Genomic DNA, 22,375 nt, shown 5'->3' on the forward strand with positions numbered 1-22,375 from the left:
TGCATTTATATTGGAGCAAGCTGAAGAATCAACTAGACGAGGGCAGTTCATATTGTTATAAAGCGGAGGTGGATCCCCCTTCCAAGAGGAGTACCTCACCTCATAATCTGTAAAAGTGAGTATAAGAACATAAGAAATAGGAGCAGGAGTAGGCCATCTAGCCCCTCGAGCCTGCCCCGCCATTCAATAAGATCATGGCTGATCTGATAGTGGTTTAGTTCCACTTACCCGCCCACTCCCCATAACTCTTAATTCCCTTATTGATCAGAAATCTATCTACCTGTGACTTAAACGTATTCAACAAGGTAGCCTCCACTGCTTCAATGGGCAGATAATTCCAGAGATTCACTACCCTCTGAGTGAGGAAGTTCCTCCTCAACTCTGTCCTAAACTGACTCACCCTCATTTTGAGGCGGTGTCCTCTAGTTCTTGTTTCCTTTCTAAGTGGAAAGAATCTCTCTGCCTCTACCCTGTCTAGCCCCTTCATTATCTTATATGTCTCTATAAGATCTCCCCTCAGCCTTCTAAATTCCAACGCGTACAGGCCCAATCTACTCAATCTCTCCTCATAAGCTAACCCCCTCATCTCCGGTATCAACCTGGTGAACCTTCTCTGTACTCCCTCCAAGGCCAATATATCCTTTCGCAAATAAGGGGACCACAATTGCACACAAAACTCTGGTTGCGGCCTCACCAGTACCTTGTACAATTGCAGCAAGACCTCCCTGCTTTTATACTCCATCCCCTTCGCGATAAAGGCCAACATTCCATTTGCCTTCTTGATCACCTGCTGCACCTACAAACTGAGTTTTTGCGATTCATGCACAAGGACCCCCAGGTCCCTCTGCACAGTAGCATGTTGTAATTTTTCACCATTTAAATAATAGTCTATTATTCCTTCTAAAGTGGATAACCTCACACTTGTCAACGTTATACTCCATCTGCCAGATCCTCGCCCACTCACTTAGCCTATCCAAATCTCGCTGCAGACTTTCTGCATCCTCCACGCAATTCGCTTTCCCACTCATCTTTGTGTCATCTGCAAACTTTGTTACCCTACACTCGGTCCCCTCCTCCAGATCGTCTATGTACTTGGTAAACAGTTGAGGCCCCAGCACCAATCCCTGCGGCACGCCACTAGTCACCAACTGCCAACCAGAAAAGCACCCATTTATTCCAACTCTCTGCTTCCTGTTAGATAGCCAATCCTCAATCCACGCTAACACTTTACCCCCAACTCCGTGTACCTTAATCTTCTGCAGCAACCTTTTGTGAGGCACCTTATCGAACGCCTTTTGGAAATCCAAAAACACCACATCCACCGGTTCCCCCCTGTCAACCGCACTCGTTACATCTTCATAAAAATCCAGTGACTTCGTCAAACGTGACTTTCCATTCATGAATCCATGCTGAGTATGAAGTGGTACGATCTGCTCTGCAGCAGCTTTTAGTGGTTAAATCAAAATAACTCCCTGACAATCTCTCTAAAGTCAACAATTTATTTATCTAACAGTGAACAAGTGAATTAAACTATTAACAGAATAAAACGTGATTCTAATGGAATGCTGTTCAGATAAATACAATTCCCACTTATCAACAAAAGAATAGAACTTTAGTCACTCTCCAAATTACAACCAGGTTTTGTGTCTTCCGGAATTTTCTGGGCAATCTCCGTTGATTCTTCTTTCTTCTTTGGTACCTTCACTATTGAGATGGTGCTTTCTTTTAAGACGTCAATGAAGTTAAGAGCTGAGCAAAGAGCTGTTAGTCTGGCAGTTGCTCTCTGCTTTTGTCCCACTGTCCTCTTCTTTTTATACCTGTGATGATATATCAATATCCCCCACAATAGGATTGGTCCTAGGTTGCCAAAACCATCAAATTTAAAGTTACTGGGTTCTTGGTATCTAAGTGCCTAATTCAAATTGATTGGCTGAATTTTTAAAAAAATTCAAAAGCCTGTTGAAAGTCTACTGCCTTGGTAACACTGCTGCTTGGCCTTTCGATACAAATTTTGGAAGTTTCATTTTTGGGCACTTTATATGTACTTGCATTTTTTTTTAACTTTCTAAGCACAGAAAAAGCACCACCTTTCTTAAGGGACCATGCAATGCTTTTTTCCCCCTCCCATTTTACAATTGTACAAACACCAATCGACAATTGCTCTACTCAACTTCGCAACAATATGAACAGAAATCCAGTCGGTCGAATGAACTCTTTCTGTGCTGTAACATTCGATACAAGTAGTGAATTTCAGCAGTCTCTCCAACCGTGGAGAATATTATGTCCCTCTTGAAATCCACATATGGGTATTTTCAACCATGAAACCTTGATTAGCTGTTGGGAATGGAAACTTAAAGGGTTTTAAGGGTAATGAAACGCAGGGTGTGTAGATGGGGTGAAGATACAGATCAGCCATGGTTTGATTGAATGGCTGAACCAGCTGACAGTTTTTACAACCTGTACAATTCCTGTGTTCCTATGAGGCGGTGGGAGATTTTATCCTATCCCAATCCTCTTGAAGTCTGCCAAGTTTTAAAGTTTATCTATTGTCACAAGTAGGGTTATATTAACATGCAATGAAGTTACTGTGAAAATCCCCTAGTCGCCACACTCTGGCGCCTGTTCGGGTACACTGAGGGAGAATTCAGCATGGCCATTGCACCTAACCAGCACATCTTTCGGATTGTGGGAGGAAACTGGAGCAGCCAGAGGAAACCCATACAGACACAGGGAGAATGTGCAGACTCCGCCCAGACAGTGACCCAAACTGGGAATCAAACCCGAGTCCCTGGCGCTGTGAGGCATCAGTGCTAACCACTGTGCCACCATGCCGCCCCAAAGCCAATGCCTTCAGCTGATACCCTGGCTGACATAACTCAAGTTGATTTGAGCTTGAGTTTCTGCTCTGTGCCTGACCATTACACAATATTTAATTTGATAATTTTGATGATAATAGGAGTTTATTTCTTTTTATATAGCAGCACATTATAAAATCTGCATAGTCCCAGACGACCATAGGCTGGTGGTGATTTAATCTGAGGGTCACCACGCCTCAGGTGAGGGGCAAGGTTGAAAAGATGGGCCTTCATGAATAACTTCAGTCAGTACAGTGATTGAACCTGCGCTGTTGGTGTCACTCTGCATCACTAACCAGCCATTTGGCCAACTGAGCTAAACCAACCCCCATTATAGAACATAGAACACAGAAAAAATACAGCCCACAAGTTGCGCCGGTCATGTCCCTCCCTACCTAGGCTTATATATAGGCTTACCTATAACCTCAATCCTATTCAGTCCCATGTACTCATCCAGAAGTCTCTGAAAAGACCCTATCGAGTTTGCCTCCACCACCACTGACGGCAGCCGATTCCACTCACCCACCACCCTCTGAGTGAAAAATTTACCCCTGACATCTCCTCTGTACCTACTCCCCAGCACCTTAAACCTGTGTCCTCTTGTAGCAGCCATTTCAGCCCTGGGAAAAAGCCTCCGAGAATCCACCCGATCTATACCTCTCAACATCTTGTACACCTCTATCAGGTCACCTCTCATCCTTCGTCTCTCCAAGGAGAAGAGACCGAGCTCCCTCAGCCTATCCTCATAAGGCATGCCAAACAATCCAGGCAACATAAAAACATAGAAACATAGAAAAACTACAGCACAAACAGGCCCTTCGGCCCCACAAATTGTGCCGAACACGTCCCTACCTTCTAGGCCTACCTATAACCCTCCATCCTATTGAGTCCCATGTACTCATCCAAGAGTCTCTTAAAAGTCCCTATTGAGTTTGCCTCCACCACCATTGACGGCAGCCGATTCCACTCGCCCACCACCCTCTGTGTGAAAAACTTCCCCCTAACATTTCCCCTGTGCCTACACCCCAGCACCTTAAACCTGTGTCCTCTCGTAGCAGCCATTTCCACCCTGGGAAAAAGCCTCTGAGAGTCCACCCGATCTATGCCTCTCAACATTTTATATACCTCTATTAGGTCTCCTCTCATCCTACGTCTCTCCAAGGAGAAAAGACCGAGCTCCCTTAGCCTATCCTCATAAGGCATGCCACTCAATCCAGGCAACATCCTTGTAAATCTCCTCTGCACCCTTTCAATCTTTTCCACATCCTTCCTGTAATGAAACGACCAGAACTGAGCACAGTACTCCAGGTGGGGTCTGACGAGGGTCTTATATAGCTGCATCATTATCCCTGGACTCCTAAACTCTATCCCTCGATTGATAAAGGCCAGCACACCATACACCTTCTTAACCACCTCCTCCAGCTGCGGGGCCGATTTTAGAGTCCTATGGACCCGGGCTCCAAGGTCCTTCTGATCCTCTACAGTACTAAGAGTCTTTCCCTTAATATTGTACTCCTTCATCCCATTTGACCTGCCAAAATGGACCACTGCGCATTTAGAACATAGAACATTACAGCGCAGTACAGGCCCTTCGGCCCTCGATGTTGCGCCGACCAGTGGAACCAATCTAAAGCCCCTCTAATCTACACTATTCCAATATCATCCATATGTTTATCCAATAGCCATTTGAATGCTCTTAATGTTGACGAGTCCACTACTGCTGCAGGCAGGGCATTCCACGCCCTTACTACTCTCTGAGTAAAAAACCTACCTCTAACATCTGTCCTATATCTCTCACCCCTCAATTTAAAGCTATGTCCCCTCGTGCTAGCCAACACCATCCGAGGAAAAAGGCTCTCACTATCCACCCTATCTAATCCTCTGATCATCTTGTATGCTGGGTTGAAGTCCATCTGCCACTTCCCCGCCCAGTCTTGCATCCTATCTATGTCCCTCTGTAACTTCTGACATCCCTCCAGACTATCCACAACCCCACCAACCTTCGTGTCGTCGGCAAACTTACCAACCCATCCCTCCACTTCCTCATCCAGGTCATTTATGAAAATGACAAACAGCAAGGGTCACAGAACAGATCCCTGGGGCACACCACTGGTGACCGACCTCCATTTAGAAAAAGACCCATCTATACACACTCTCTGCCTCCTTTGGGCAAGCCACAGGGCAGCAGCCCCTTGGATCCCATGCCCTCTCACTTTTTCTAGAAGCCTTGCATGGGGGACCTTATCGAACGCCTTGCTAAAATCCATATAAACCACATCTACCGCTTTCCCTTCGTCAATGTGTTTAGTCACATTTTCGAAGAACTCCACCAGGCTCTTAAGGCACGATCTGCCTTTGACAAAGCTATGCTGAGTATTCTTGAGCATACTAAACCTCTCTAAATATTCATAAGTCCTGTCCCTCAGGATCTTCTTCATCAACTTACCAACCACTGAGGTTAGACTCACCGGTCGGTAATTTCCTGGGCTATCCCTATTCCCTTTCTTGAATATAGGAACCACATCCGCAATCCTCCGGAACCTCTCCCGTCTCCATCGACGACGCAAAGATCATTGCCAGAGGCTCTGCAATCTCTTCCCTCGCCTCCCACAGTAACCTGGGGTACATCCCATCTGGTCCCGGCGACTTATCTATCTTGATGCTATTCAAAATTTCCAACACATCCTCTTTCTTAATGTCCACATACTCAATCTTTTCAGTCCACCTCAATCCTGTAGTACAACCACCCAGGTCTTTTTCCACCGTGAATACCGAGGTGAAATATTCATCCGGCTCGGGTCACTGTCTGTGTGGAGTTTGCACATTCTCCTCGTGTCTGCGTGGGTTTCCTCCGGGTGCTCCGGTTTCCTCCCACAGTCCAAAGATGTGCGGGTTAGGTTGATTGGCCAGGTTAAAAAAAAAAAAATTGCCCCTTAGAGTCCTGGGGTGCGTAGGTTAGAGGGATTAGTGGGTAAAAATACGTGGGGATAGGGCCTGGGTGGGATTGTGGTCGGTGCAGACTCGATGGGCCGAATGGCCTCCTTCTGCACTGTAGGGTTTCTATGATTCTATGATTAAGCACCTCTGCTATTTCTTCCAGTTCTGTACAGACTTTCTCACCTTCACTTTTTATAGGTCCTATTCCTTCACATCTCATCCTTTTACTCTTCACATATTTATAGAACACCTTCGGGTGCTCCTTAATCTTACCTGCCAAGACCTTCTCGTGACCCCTTCTGGCTCTCCTAATTTCTTTCTTAAGTCCCTTCCTACAAGCCGTATACTCATCTAGATCCCTATCATCGCCTAGCTCTCTGAACCTTTTGTACGCTTTCCTTTTCTTTCTCACATTATCCATGCAGTGATAGCTGTTCAGTAATGCTTATGTAGTCATGACCTAGTTTTAATAAGACCATAAGACATAGGAGCAGAATTAGGACACTCGGTCCATCGAGTCTGCTCCGCCATTCAATCATGTCTGATATTTTTCTCATCCCCATATTAATCAAGAACCTATCTATCTCTGTCTTAAAGACTCTCAATGACCTGGCCTCCACAGCCTTCTGTGGCAAAGAGTTCCACAGATTCATCACTCTCTGGCTGAAGAAATTCCTCCTCATCTCTGTTTTAAAGGATCATCCCTTCAGCCTGAGGTTGTGCCCTCTGGTTCTAGTTTTTCCTACTAGTGGAAACATCCTCTTCACGTCCACTCTATCAGGCCTCGCAGTATCCTGTAAGTTTTGGATGAATGAATCATTAATTATACCCAATTCATCCTCTGATCTTTTATTATAGAACATAGAACATAGAAAGCCACAGCACAAACAGGCCCTTCGGCCCACAAGTTGCGCCGATCACATCCCCACCTCTAGGCCTATCTATAGCCCTCAATCCCATTAAATCCCATGTACTCATCCAGAAGTCTCTTAAAAGACCCCAACGAGTTTGCCTCCACCACCACCGACGTCAGCCGATTCCACTCACCCACCACCCTCTGAGTGAAAAACTTACCCCTGACATCTCCTCTGTATCTACCCCCCAGCACCTTAAACCTGTGTCCTCTCGTAGCAACCATTTCAGCCCTTGGAAATAGCCTCTGAGAGTCTACCCTATCCAGACCTCTCAACATCTTGTAAACCTCTATCAGGTCACCTCTCATCCTTCGTCTCTCCAGGGAGAAGAGACCAAGCTCCCTCAACCTATCCTCATAAGGCATGCCCCCCAATCCAGGCAACATCCTTGTAAATCTCCTCTGCACCCTTTCAATGGCTTCAACATCTTTCCTGTAATGAGGTGACCAGAACTGCGCGCAGTACTCCAAGTGGGGTCTAACCAGGGTCCTATAAAGCTGCAGCATTATCTCCCGACTCCTAAACTGAATCCCTCGATTAATGAAGGCCAGTACGCCGTACGCCTTCTTGACCGCATCCTCCACCTGCGAGGCCGATTTAAGAGTCCTATGGACCCGGACCCCAAGGTCCTTCTGATCCTCTACACTGCTAAGAATGGTACCCTTCATATTATACTGCTGCTTCATCCCATTGGATCTGCCAAAATGGATCACCACACACTTATCCGGGTTGAAGTCCATCTGCCACTTCTCCGCCCAGTCTTGCATTCTATCTATGTCTCGCTGCAACTTCTGACATCCCTCCAAACTATCCACAACACCACCTACCTTGGTGTCGTCAGCAAACTTACCAACCCATCCCTCCACTTCCTCATCCAGGTCATTTATGAAAATGACAAACAGCAAGGGTCCCAGAACAGATCCCTGGGGCACTCCACTGGTCACTGACCTCCATGCAGAGAAAGACCCCTCCACAGCCACTCTCTGCCTTCTGCAGGCAAGCCAGTTCTGGATCCACAAGGCAACAGCCCCTTGGATCCCATGCCCTCTCACTTTCTCAAGAAGTCTTGCATGGGGGACCTTATCGAACTCCTTGCTGAAGTCCATATAGACCACATCCACCGCTCTTCCTTCGTCAATGTGTTTGGTCACATTTTCAAAGAACTCAACCAGGCTCGTAAGGCACGACCTGCCCTTGACAAAGCCGTGCTGACTACTTTTGATCATACTAAACTTCTCTAGATGATCATAAATCCTGTCTCTCAGGATCCTCTCCATCAACTTACCAACCACTGAGGTTAGACTCACCGGTCGGTAATTTCCCGGGCTGTCCCTGTTCCCTTTCTTGAATATAGGGACCACATCTGCAATCCTCCAATCCTCCGGAACCTCTCCCGTCTCCATCGACGATGCAAAGATCATCGCCAAAGGCTCCGCAATCTCCTCCCTCGTCTCCCACAGTAACCTGGGGTACATCCCATCCGGTCCCGGCGACTTACCAACCTTGATGCCATTCAATAGTTCCAACACATCCTCTTTCTTTATGTCCACATGCTCGATCCTTTCTGTCCACCGCAAACTAGCAGTACAACCACCCAGATCCCTTTCCACCGTGAATACCGAGGTAAAGTATTCATTAAGCAGCTCCGCCATTTCTAACGGTTCCGCACAAACTTTTCCCCCTTCACCTTTTAAGGGTCCTATGCCTTCACATCTCATCCTTTTACTCTTGACATATTTGTAGAAAGCCTTGGGATTCTCCTTAATCTTACCCGCCAAGGCCTTCTCATGACCCCTTCTCGCTCTCCTAATTTCCTTCTTAAGCTCCTTCCTACATCCCGTATACTCCTCTAAATCCTTAACACCTCCTAGCTCTCTGAACCTTCTGTACGCCTCTCTTTTCTTATTCACCAGGTTCATCACAACCTTCGTGCACCACGGTTCCCGTACCCTACCAACACCCCCCTGTCTCATCGGAACGTTGTCATGCAGAGCTCCCGACAAACATTCCTTGAAAATCCTCCACTTTCCTTCGGTACTTTTCCCCAAGAATGCCTCCTTCCAATTTACCCGTCTAATTTCCTCCCTGATGACACTGTATTTCCCTTTACTCCAGAGAAACACTTTCCTAGCCTGCCTGATCCTATCTCTTTCCAATGCTATCGTGAAGGAGATAGAATTATGATCGCTATCCCCAAGATGCTCACCCACCGAGAGATCCTCCACCTGTCCAGGTTCATTAGCCAGCACCAGATCAAGTACAGCCTCTCCTCTAGTAGGCTTATCCACATACTGTGTCAGGAAACTCTCCTGAACACACCTAACAAACTCCTCTCCATCCAAACCCCTAGCCCTAGGGATATTCCAATCTATGTTTGGGAAATTAAAATCTCCCATCACGACAACTCTGTTATTCCTACATCTCTCCAGGATCTGTTTCCCCATCTGCTCCTCAACATCTCTGTTACTATTGGGCGGCCTATAGAAAACACCCAGCAACGTTACCGACCCCTTCCTGTTCCTAACCTCCACCCACAGAGACTCCGTAGTCAATCCCTCCACGGCGTCCACCTTCTCTACAGCCGTGACACTATCCCTGATCAACAGTGCCACTCCCCCCCCTCTCTTGCCTCCCTCCCTGTCCTTCCTGAAACATCTAAAACCCGGCACCTGAAGCACCCAGTCCTGTCCCTGAGACATCCAAGTCTCCGTAATGGCCACCACATCACAATTCGAAGCAGCAATCCACGCTCTAAGCTCATCCACTTTATTCACTACACTCCTGGCATTAAAATAGACACATCTCAGACCTTCAGCCTGAGCACTTCCCTTCTCCATCACTCGTCTAACCTCCCTCTTACCCTGTTTACATTCCTTATCTATTTGCGAGCTAACCTCCTCGCTCTCAGTCCCCTCATTCCGATTCCCTCCCCCCAACCTTTCTAGTTTAAAGTCTCTCCAGTAGCCTTAGCCAACCTTCCCGCCAGGATATTGGTCCCCCTGGGATTCAAGTGCCACCCGTCTTTTTTAAACAGGTCACACCTGCCCCTAAAGAGGTCCCAATGATCCAAGTACCCAAATCCTTGTCCCTTGCTCCAGTCCCTCAGCCACGCATTCATTCTCCATCGATTCCTGTTCTCACTCTCCCGCGGCACAGGCAGCAATCCCGAGATTACTACCTTTGCATTCCTCTTTCTCAGCTGTCTACCTAACTCCCTATATTCTCTTTTCATGACCCCTTCCCTCTTCCTACCTATGTCAGCAGTACCTATATGCATCACGACCTTCGGCTCCTCTCCCTCCCCCTTCAGGATTTCTGGGACTCGACCAGAGACATCCCGGACCCCTGCACCAGGGAGGCAAACCACCATCCGAGAGTCCCGTCTGTGTCCGCAAAAACGCCTATCTGACCCCCTCACCGTAGAGTCCCCAATTAGCACTACCCTCCTTTCCTTACCCTTTTGCACTACTGGGCCAGGCTCAGCTCCAGAGACACTGCCACCGCTGCTTCCCCCAGGTGGGTTGTCCACCCCAGTAGTACTCAGACAGGAGTACTTATTATTAAGGGGCACATCCACCGGGGTGCTCACCATCAACTGAGCTTTCTCCTTCATATTTTATAATATGAAGTCTATTTTAAACTGTTCTCCAGAACCACGTATCCTGTGCCCAAAGTACAAAATTGTATTCAGTTTTTTGTAAAATTACACTAAACTGGCAATCTCACTCAGTCAAGTCATAGGATGGCTGGTGTGGATAACAGAAGAATGTCACACAAGCGCAGCTGGGGCCTCTTTTCTGAGTTAGGGCTTATGCACACAGTCAAGGTTACACTGCATGAAACTGTGCTGAGAGTGCTTGACTCAAGCACTGAGTGCCTGAAATGGAGAATTCTAACCTCAGCATTGCCAAACCTTACCCCAAGAAGCACAAAAAAACAAAAGATTCAGCATCAATGAAAGAAGTTCAACAAATGAAAGCTTGGTTGTGAAAAGAAACAAGAGGGTCATGTAATGGTAAAAGTGTAAAGGTACTGAAGAAAAACATCAGTGTTTGAGCATCAGAGACTGCAATCTACCTGATCAGATATTGTGTGTGGGACAGAGGAGAACGGTTTTTAAAGCAGCATGGTGAAAATAGTCAGGGAGGGTGAAAACAGTCAAATTCCCACCAGTTGGTTGATGATCATAGCTGCCACCTAAGTGCCTGGATATTATTGTCTTCCAGGAATTGATAAATGGAAAACACAGAATAAAAGATTAACACAAGACTCTGCTTCAGATCTTTCCATAAACTGTAATTCTTCTCTTAGAATCATAGAAACCCTACAGTGCAGAAAGAGGCCATTTGGCCCATCGAGTCTGCACCGACCACAACCCCACCCAGGTACTACCCCCTTATCCCTACATATTTACCCGCTAATCCCTCTAACCTACGCATCTCAGGACACTCAGGGGCAATTTTAGCATGGGCAATCAACCTAACCCGCACATCTTTGGACTGTGGGAGGAAACCGGAGCACCCAGAGGAAACCCACGCAGACACGAGGAGAATGTGCAAACTCCACACAGACAGTGACCTAAGCCGGGAATCGAACCCAGGTCCCTGGAGCTGTGAAGCAGCAGTGCTAACCACTGTGCTACCGTGCCACCCTTTGCCATGGGATATTGTACAGAAAACCATTGAGAATTATATTTACAGGAATACATGCACTGTCCAGTGTGATACTGGGCCAGGGAGATCCTTGAACAAAGAACAAAGAAAACTACAGCACAGGATCAGGCCCTTCGGCCCTCCAAGCCTGCACCGACCATGCTGCCTGAGATAGGATTTATAATCACCTCAAAAGGAATAATTTGATTAGGGATAGTCAGCACGGTTTTGTGAAGGGTAGGTCATGCCTCACAAACCTTATTGAGTTCTTTGAGAAGGTGACCAAAGAGGTGGATGAGGGTAAAGCGGTTGATGTGGTGTATATGGATTTCAGCAAAGCATTTGATCAGGTTCCCCATGGTAAGCTTTCGCAGAAAATACGGACACATGGGATTGAGGGTGATTTAGTGGTTTGGATCAGGAATTGGCTAGCTGTAAGAAAACAGAGGGTCGTGGTTGATGGGAAATATTCATCCTGGAGTTCAGTTACTAGTGGATCTGTTTTGGGGCCACTGCTGTTTGTCATTTTTATTAATGACCTGGATGAGGGCGTGGAAGGATGGATTAGTAAATTTGCGGATGATACTAAAGTCGGTGGAGTTGTAGACAGTGCGGAGGGAAGTGGCAGGTTACAGAGGGACATAGATAAGCTGCAGAGCTGGGCTGAGAGGTGGCAAATGGAGTTTAAGGTGGAAAAGTGTGAGGTGATTCACTTTGGAAGGAGTAACAGGAATACAGAGTACTGGGCTAATGGTAAGATACTTGGGAGTGTGGATGAAGAGAGGGATCTGGGTGTCCATGTGCATAGATCCCTGAAAGTTGGCACCCAGGTTGATAGGGTTGTTAAGAAGGCGTACGGTGTGTTAGCTTTTATTGGTAGAGGGATTGAGTTTCAGAGCCAGGAGGTCATGCTGCAACTGTACAAAACTCTGGTGCGGCCGCATTTGGAGTATTGTGTACAGTTCTGGTCGCCGTATTATAGGAAAGATGTGGAAGTGTTGGAAAGGGTGCAGAGGAGATTTACCAGGATGTTGCCTGGTATGGTGGGAAAATCGTACGAGGAAAGGCTGAGGGGCTTGAGGTTGTTTTCGTTAGAGAGAAGAAGGTTAAGAGGTGACTTAATAGAGGCATACAAGATGATCAGAGGATTAGATAGGGTGGATAGTGAGAGCCTTTTTTCCTCGGATGGTGATGGCTAGCACGAGGGGACATAGCTTTAAATTGAGGGGTGAGAGATATAGGACAGATGTTAGAGGTAGGTTTTTTACTCAGAGAGTAGTAAGGGTGTGGAATGCCCTGCCTGCAGCAGTAGTGGACTCGTCAACATTAAGAGTATTCAAATGGTTATTGGATAAACATATGGATGATATTGGAATAGTGTAGATTAGAGGGGCTTTGGATTGGTTCCGCTGGTCGGCGCAACATCGAGGGCCGAAGGGCCTGTACTGCGCTGTAATGTTCTATGTTCTATGTTAACTAAAACCCTCTACCCTTCCAGGGACCATATCCCTCTATTCCCATCCTAGTCATATATTTGTCAAGACGCCCTTAAAAGTCACTACCATATCCGCTTCCACTACCTCCCCCGGCAATGAGTTCCAGGCACCCACTACTCCCTGTAAAAAATCTGCCCCGTACATCTCCTTTAGACCTTGCCCCTCACACCTTAAACCTGTGCCCCCTAGTAATTGACTCTTCCACCCTGGGAAAAAGCTTCTGACGATCCACTCTGTCCATGCCTCTCATAATCTTGTAGACTTCTATCAGGTCGCCCCTCAACCTCCATCGTTCCAATGAGAACAAATCAAGTTTCTCCAATCTCTTCTCATAGCTAATGCCCTACATACCAGGCAACATCCTGGTAAATCTTTTCTGTACCCTCTCCAAAGCCTCCACATCCTTCTGGTAGTGTGGCAACCAGAATTGAACACTATATTCCAAGTGCAGCCTAACTAAGGTACCATAAAGCTGCAACATGAATTGCCAATTTTTAAACTCAATGCCCCGGCCGATGAAGGCAAGCATGCCATATGCCTTCTTGATTACCTTCTCCACCTGCATTGCCATTTTCAGTGACCTGTGTACCTGTACACCCGATCCCTTTGCCTATCAATACTCTTAAGGGTTCTGCCATTTAGTGTATATTTCCTATCCAAAATGCATTACCTCACACTTAGTTTCATCCTTTGCCCAAGCTGATTATTATATTTATTTACATGGACACAAACATTCACAAACTGACACACTCTCATGGAATCTGCTGATTGTTAGACTTGCCCCTGCATGTTTGATTTTAAATCTTTTGCATGACAGGTTGCTGAATGTGAGAGCAGGTAATGTTGCAATGAGGGAAACAGGACAGCTGTGACTTGAATGAATGGGGCAACCAAAAGTATGTCTCCTTAATCAATTAGATCAACATCTAACATTAACAGCACAAGGACTGGGAAGGAAGAGGAAATCAGATTGGGGAAATCCAATGCCAAATCTGGCACAGACAAAGAAATAAAGAGAGGGAAAGGAGAGTTGGAGAAAAATAACAATACATTTTACATTTATAAATTTCTCAACAATTAAAACTCAAAGGAATAATTGTAATAGTTAATTTTCAATGCAAGAGTTGACTGACAGTCAAATGCTATCACGTCATTGATATGGTAATTAGACTGAAATGTACAAAATTTAACTTTCTGTGGCAAGTTTATGTCTATGCATCTACTGCATAAATCTAGCAACTTCACACCATTCAATGCACTTCAATGGTGACTCAGACAGTGCTATTTTTTGTGAAGCTCATTGCCCAGCCTCAAAACCTGTTGCAGTAACATTTGTGCATAAATATGGGTGAATGCAATTAGCTTCTGTTATCTTGACAGGAAAATTTGGGCCATTATCAAATCTTCAACAAATACACAATCAAACTTTGGAAACGCAGCCATTGCTGGAGCTGGCTAGATAACTCTTTTTATTGAGGTAAGTGTACATATAAGTGGAATTTCCAGCAGGGTTAATGATTTCCAAAGGTTTGTTATACAAAGGATTTATTATTATAATGTTTGTTATGGTGCACAATTTGTTCCTTAAGTGTTGCACTTATACCACAGATCACATATCAAACTTTAGTATATTATTTGACTGATCATGAGCAGTATCAGGAGATAGAGAAAGTGTGTGTGTGTGTCTGAGATCTGCAATAGCAAATTATGATTCGATGTGCTTCATGATGTATTAAGAACAAAGAACAATGCAGCACAGGAACAGGCCCATTGGCCCTCCAAGCCTGCACCGATCATGTGCTCCTAACTCGACCATCCGTTTGTATCCCTCTATTCCCAGTCTGTTCATGTGGCTATCTATTGGGCCAGAACTTGCTACAGAAGGGCATTGAATGGTATCTGTCATTAGTTATTCTTACCTCTGCATTCTTCAACTCAGAAAAGCTTTTTTCCACAAAGTCACTGTAGGTGCGAGCTGATAATAGCAAAGGAAACAGGGCAAGCAATATGTATCTCCTTAACCAATGAGATTTACGGATCAAGAAATAAACAGCATCAAATTTTCCAGAAAAGGTTACTCGTAACTCTGTGATGTCATGCAAAGGGCTACACTCTGTCAACCTGCATCATCAAGCCACATATTGTCAAAAAACCATGGCCTCTTGTTTAAAAAAAGACAAAAGAAGGCTTTTTTGAGAGCTCATTGGATTAATTTGCCCAATTGATGAATTTGTCAGTTCCTGATTCCATTTGGTCACTGTGGTGAAATAACTATTCAAATTAAAACAGAGAATGAGGATGTATTAGAAAATATTTTTCTAACCTCAAATCAGTTACAGAAAGATAAATAGAGACTAAGAAAGATTGGCTGGATTAAGTGAGAGAAAAGAGAGACAAAATTTTTTTTTTAAATTTCTCTGAAAAATTAAAATTCTGAAGAAATGAGACTCCATGCTTGTAATGGTTAATTTTCAGTGCCAGAGATGTTGATTAAGAGTCATTAAAAGCTAACACATTATTAAAAGGCTACACATGCTGATGATTGCAAAATCTAATTCTGTGATGATTATAATATCGTTCTAATAGATAAACACAGTAAGTTCCTAAAAAAGGTTTGGAGTCTCAGGTGAGATGCCATTTCTGTGGATTTTACAACAGTGGCACAACTTGGACAGCATTTACCTTTCACTGTGCATCTGTTCCTTGACTGAAGTTGTTGTAGCATTTATCCATAAATAACACCCAGCACATTAGCCTTGCTGTTAATTTTGACATATTTGTTTTTGAATTTTTGGATTTTTTTCGCTCATTGTGCTGAGAGATATCAGCACTGGTGAATGGAGCACTTGACAATGCAGACATTTGTGTCAGTATCAGGGAGTGCAGTTAACTGGGAGCTCTTTCAAACAGTAGGCATAGGTATGACCTCCTTCTGTGCTGTAACATCCTATGATGTCCATTTGGAGGCAGTTTTATGACTTGGCTCCATGTTCATGTGGAACATAACAACTGGGGAAGATTTTCATCCCATCATTCTGTGTTGGATTCAAATTCCAGGATCCAGAAACAGGGGCTGGGTGTACATTCTTGCATTTTAAATGACCAGAACCATGCTAGAACCTATTCTTGATGTGGAGATGACCTATTCTGCCAGGAGTAAAACAACAAAAGTAACATTAAACTTAAAATAAAATAATCAATGCAAGAGTCACTGGAAAATGGCAGGGACAACAATCTGAGCACAGCTGAGATGGTCAATCATTTTGATATGCAATTGTATTTAATGCGCTTTGAACTGTAGTTTTTATGTTACAGAAATAAAGCTACATGGTACTGTGATGGTTATGTCACTAGAATAATAACCCAGAGGCCTGAATTAGAAGATGAGATCAGATACCATCATGTCAGTTTGAGAGTCGGAAATCAGTTTTTAAAAGCTGGAAACAGAATCTGGCACCACAATTTTTCTTTTTAAATTCTGAAATACTGCACTCAGTGTTGCCCTCTACTGATAAAGAGAAGCTAAGGTGCTCTGTCCCATCCCCATTACTCTGTTTTAAACCATTTTCAGGTCCTCAACAGAAAGATATGGTGGCAAATGCAACATCTCGAACACTTGTACGAAACAATAAATGAACATAAGATCACCTTGTCAATCCTACGCTCTGAGGTTTGAAGCAGCACGTATTCTGAAGAGCAGGAATAAATAGGTTTGGGTGGGCTAATGTGGCCCTCTGCTCAGTAAGGAGACTCTGGGATAGCTCAGTGCTACTCACCAAGGTAACTGGTGACTTTCTGCTATTGCTCCACGTACACACTTTCCTACATTCAGAAAACAAAATTCAGATGAAAGACGCAGTCAGGGTTTCACACAAATAATTAGCATATATTTTAAGGAAAAACAATGTGCACACATCACTTCCTCAACTGCTTCCCTTCCAGACTACATCTGCTCTCCCATGTCTGCCTCTCTCCTCCCAAATCACTGTTCTGGTACAATTAGGCTACAAAAGCATGGATCACAGGAGAGGTCAACAGGCCCTGGGGCTACAGGATAGATGGAGGAAGGGAGACCTCCTGCTAGCATCTGAGGGCAGGGCTTAGGCTGAACTGGAGAATAACCCAGCTAATGCAGTTTCCGCCTTCCCCACTGCGCGAGAGCATTCAACTAATGGCTCACTTTGTACAACCCTGGCACTGTGACACTGAGGCAAGGATACAGCCAGTTGAACAGCATGGTGTAGCTGGCTTTTGTGTTGAGAGCAAAGGCAATCCCTCTGAGGTCCCGTGACAGGCCAATCAACATACACTGTTGGAGAAAAAAAAGGCAGAGTAATTGATTTTTATGTTATTAGACAGCAGATGGAGATGCAATGAGCCAATAATAGTCAAATCTCAGACTGTTGTCATTCAGTTAAAGGCATTTTTTTTCTTTTTTCTAAACCTTGATACATAACCAAAGAATGAAAAATTATTGCATAATGTGAACAGGAAATATTGAGCTTCATATTTGCACAGTCAATATAACATCGGTTTTTATTAAAAATAATGAGTATCGTCTGTTCCTTATAGCTTCTGGAGACAAGATCCTCAGTTTCACTGCATGAGAATGGCTTTAATTGGCTTAAACTGGAAGTGTGATTCTACACAGTGCCACATAACAAAGAAGAAACATGGAAAAAAGCTGAAAAACGCTTTGTACAAAAAGAACTACATGCATTGCACACCATAAACATATTTTAAAGGAGCAAAGTGAATGATCCAGCACAGAAATATATTCTCTTTTATGGAAATTAAAGCTACTTGAAGCTTGTAGGAACAAATAATCCTAATTCGCATATAAATAAGGTAACACCTTTGAATGAGTTAAATTCTCAACTTCTTCCCCTCCTCTCCTGAAGGGACTGATTCCTGGGATGTCAATTTCATGCTTGGTGAAGGTTAATACCTGAACGGACATCGTACTTACAGGAGTGCAGGAAGCAAACTGAGGCAGACCTGCTTCTTAGAATTTAAGTTTATATCTTATTGTCACTAGTAGGTTTACATTAACAGTGCAATGAAGTTACTGTGAAAATCCCCTGGTCGCCATACTCCGGTGCCTGTTCGGGTGCACCTAACCAGCACATCTTTCGGACTGTGGGAGGAAACCGGAGCACCAAGGGGAAACCCATGCAGACATGGGGAGAATGTGCAGATTCCGCACAGACAGTCACCCAAGCCGGGAATTGAACTTGTGTCCGTGGCGCTCTGAGGTAGCAGTGTTGCCCTGCTGAAGATCCTGTGGAATATTGGTAGTGACTAACTGTGCCGCTGCCACTGTCTACATACCTGTAAATGTGTAGTATATCAAAACACACATCATAGTCAGTTCAGACTATTCAACAACTCTTTAAACTATCTGCACTGTATAATTTTAAAAATTGTGACTAGTTTTCATACAGTTTTCAATTGGTGTAAATAGAATGCAGTATCAAAATCAAATGGTTTTATCCTGCCCATTTCTCCTTTGTTTTAAGAATCGGATTTGTCTACCCAATCCCAAGAGAGTCTGGCCTGAGAATCCTCCTGTTTTCACCAAGTGGACCAGTCCAGGACATTATCTTTGAGGGTTAGGACAGAGAGGTCACAAGAATGCTGTAGAAGCAGAGATAGCAATTTTAGTTAGTTGCAGGCTTTTGTTTTATTTGCAGTATGGCCTTTTAACACTAGACCAAATTACAGCTTTTTAAAAAGTGTTATTTTCACATTATACTTTTCTGACTGTGGGAGGAAACTGGAGCACCCAGAGGAAACTCACACAGACACGAGGAGAAAATACAGAGATGTTAATGAAAAGAGGACGACATATAGGAGAGACAGAAATGAAGGAAAAAGTTAAATTGAAGATTTTGTTTTTCAGTGAGAAGTATCAGCAACCTTAAGTCAGCAAGTGCTCAGAAAATGTTATTGTGGCTCATCAGAACAAGTTACCTGTCTCAAAAAATGTGTTCACGGTCTCTGATATAATTGGAAGACTGGACAGAATCCCAACTTAATAACTCTCTCCCGACCACCATTATCCTGTATTTAAAGTGAGGGAGGAAGGCAGACAGATGCACAGTTCTATTTTTTTCATAAATACCTGTTTGGCATGCAGAATTACCCTAGCACATGGCGAGAGTCTGCAGGGACCATAATACTGCTGCTAATTCGAACTCACATATCTTATCTTGCTGCAGAAATGTTTGCCCACTGACCGAAAGGGACAACAAACTTACCTGAAGAATATTTCATCTCAACTCTTTCTCTAGCAAAATCAGGGCAGCAAGAACCAATAATTCACCTCATTTAATTTCATATTTTATCAATCTTCTCCACAATATTTAAAGGAGATAATTTCATTCCATGAACGTCATTTGCACCTTCCTCGATGTGAGATATGGAACATAGCTTTGTCACATACTACTCCTGAAAATAATTATTTTATTATAATGAGAGATTATTTTTTGATGAAAGATCATCAACCTGAACTATTGACTGTTTCTTTCTCCAAAAGAGACTGTCTGACCTGCTGATTTCCACAGCATTTTCTGTTTTTATTTCAGATTTCCAACATCCAATGTGTTTTGCTTATAGAGATTTTTTCTTTTGTTGGACAGGATGGTGAGGAAGTAGAATGAATTAAATAGATCTCATAATTTGCCTTTTTGCAAAAAAACTTTGCTTTGAGACAACGATTCTTGCCAGGATTCTTCTTCGTGCAGCGCTGTGGGCTAGGAGAGGTTCTGCCAGCCACGAGTCTCCCAAGCTCTTTTTTTTTAGCACAATCAGCTCCACATCGTTGAGCTGATTATCATATGGAAATCTCCATTTTCATATGATTAACGGAACTGGGATGGTATTCTTTAGGGCTCACTAGCCCCCCACCCCCCCTCCAGGTTCCCTCCAGCGGGGTTTACGACTGCTTCCCTGAAGCTTCCCTGCTTCAGGAGGGAACAGGCCTTCTGACCCCACTGATGGGGACAGAGGACATTGAGCCCCCCCCCCCCCCCTCCGCCCCGGCAGGTCGGAAGCAAGGAAGGAGGAAAGTGCCCCAAACTGGCACTACCCACCAGGCACCTTGGCACAGCCCACCAGGCACTGGGCAGTGCCAAAAGGGCAGGGTCTAATGGAGGTGCAATCCGTGGGGGGGGAAATCTGCTGCCACTCTGTAACCGGGATCAGTGGGGGAGGGAGAGAGGTGGTGATTGGGGCGGGTGGGGGGGGGTCGGGGCTTGCCATCGTGGTGGGGGAGGAGGGGGAGGGAGATTGGGGCTGGCCCAATGAGGTCCAGCAGGCCAGCGATCAGTGCGTTGGGGAGTCAGGAAGACCAGCGATCAGGAGGGTTGTGGGGCAAGCCAGCAATTGGGAGGCCAGCGATGGAGGGGCCAATGTGCATGTGCCAATCTCCACTCTGACAGATTGGCATATGTGCAGTGGCCCGCTCAGCACTATGCTGTTGGTCTCTTGGGTGGGAATAGGTCCCATCCCTACACACCAGAGGGAATCACGCTGAGGCACTCTGCAGTGCTGAGAGTTTCGGAGATTCATTCTGGTAAGTACGCCCAAAAAACAGGCGGGAAATATTCCCATTTTCCCGCCCACTGGGCACTTAGTTTTGTTTTATGAGAATCCGGGCCAGTATGTAATAAGCATAATGATATCTACTGCAAATTTCAGATTATTCATTTGTCAGACTTCCACAAACTCTCCCCTCAAAGTGGCAGTGTTTATATTACTAGATTATCAGGCCTACAATTTATAATGGTGATCTTCCCTTGTCACCAAGTTTTATAAATCTCTCAGATCAGTGACGATGGAAGGATGGGTTGGGATTTTTCCTACTGGTAATACCTTTGAAGAATGCTCCACACTGCTTTGTCTGACTCAGAGGGGTCACCTTCCATAATGCTGGCCCCTAATCTGATTGGATAGTATACAGACTAACAGGCTGGGATTCTCCCAGCCCAGCATTCCACCAGTTGCAAGTCTCCAAGGCGCTTTTTTTGAGCATAATCATCTCTGTTCTGGAAATCGGCGTGGAGCTGATTATCATAATGAGGCTTTGAATATGATTAGTGGGCCTGGGATGGAATTCTCCAGGCCCGTTCATGTCTTCCACCACACCCCCCACCCCCTCTCCCCACCGGGGGTGGTTCTGTCCAGCAGCATTTATGACTGCTCCCCACCAACAGAGAACGGGTACCCTGACCCCGCTGGAGGGAACCGAGGCCATTGAGGCACCCCTTAGGAGGTTGGGGGGGTAAGAGGGGATGACTCTTATACAGTATCAGCTTGGCACTGCCAGCCTGGCACCCTGGCACTGCCAACCAAGGAGCAAACTGGCACTGCTTACTGGGCACCTTGACACTGCCAACCAGCAGTGGGCAGAGCAAAGGGGCCCATTGGGAAGTGGTGGGAGAGGGTTCCATCCACACTCTGCAATCGGGATTGCTGGGCGAGGGAGGGAGGAGGTGATCGGGGCTGGCCATTGGGGTGGGGGTACATAGAGGCTGGCCCAGGGATGTCCAGTAGACCAACAATCGGGGGTGGTGGGGGGGGGGTCGGGATTGCCGGAGATCGGGGGGGAGGGGGGCGGTCGGAAGGCCGGCAATTGGGGAAGTTGCGGGGTTGGCCAGCGATTGGAGGTCAGTGATCAGGAGGCCAGCAATGAGACGGCCAGCATGCATGCGCCGATCTCCACTCTGACAGATCAGCACATGCGCAGTGGCCTGCTCAGCACTATGCTGCCGGCCTCTCGTGCCGTAATAGGTCCTGCCTCCTGCTTACCAGAGTGAATCCACTGAGGCACTCTGCAATGCTCAGAGTGTCAGAAATTCGCTGTGGTATGCTAGAAGAGCAGAATTATACTGCGGGCTCTGTATTACTCCTTCCTGGAGATATGTTCAGAGCTCCACTCGTCCATCAGGGAAATTTTAACATTATTGAAGTGCTTGGAAAACAGCTTGTAGTTGTGCGATGTCTCTTTAAATCCAAAGTGAAAAGTCGGGAGAATTCTGGAAAGGGATGTAATTGGAATTCCTGGCGATGAGGAATTCATAAGGAGACCACTAAGAAGTTAGACTCTGGGTGAAGTTGCTATGGGGATGAAATCTGAAAAGAAAAAGCTAATTAAAGCTAATTGGGTGGTGTTGTGTTTCAGTCTGTTGTGCTGCAGCATAACACTGTTATAGAACACAGCATTTATGTAGAGAGAAGCAAGCAAAGCTCTCTACAAAAGTGTCAGTTTTCTATTTCGTAGTGCGAAGAAAATAGAACATCAGGAGATCTTAGTGAGGCAATGTGCGAGCTAGCTAAAAGGGGCTGAATCCTAAAAGTGGCGCGAATAGCTCAGGCATGCTAAATTGTTGTGTGTCTACATCAGAGGACCAGACCATGAACCGGGTGTTTGCTGAATGGCTGGTTGAAAAGGAACTCTGGAAAGCTATTCCATCTGGACTGATGCAACCTGAGTGAGAAAAGGTTCGTGAGCCTCGTTT

At 45.3% G+C, this 22,375-nt stretch overlaps 1 protein-coding gene across 1 annotated transcript in view; it reads right to left on the reverse strand.

The window, feature by feature from the left end:
* The window catches only part of LOC144505369 (ran-binding protein 17-like), a 1,005,849-nt gene that overhangs the window by 292,635 nt on the left and 690,839 nt on the right, over window positions 1-22,375 (reverse strand). The window contains exon 21 of the mRNA XM_078231487.1: window positions 17,075-17,163. Coding sequence (XP_078087613.1) covers window positions 17,075-17,163 — 89 coding nt within the window. The remainder of the gene's footprint in view (window positions 1-17,074; window positions 17,164-22,375) is intronic.

Source organism: Mustelus asterias, chromosome 16, assembly GCF_964213995.1.
Source record: "Mustelus asterias chromosome 16, sMusAst1.hap1.1, whole genome shotgun sequence".
Lineage (NCBI taxonomy): Eukaryota > Metazoa > Chordata > Chondrichthyes > Carcharhiniformes > Triakidae > Mustelus > Mustelus asterias.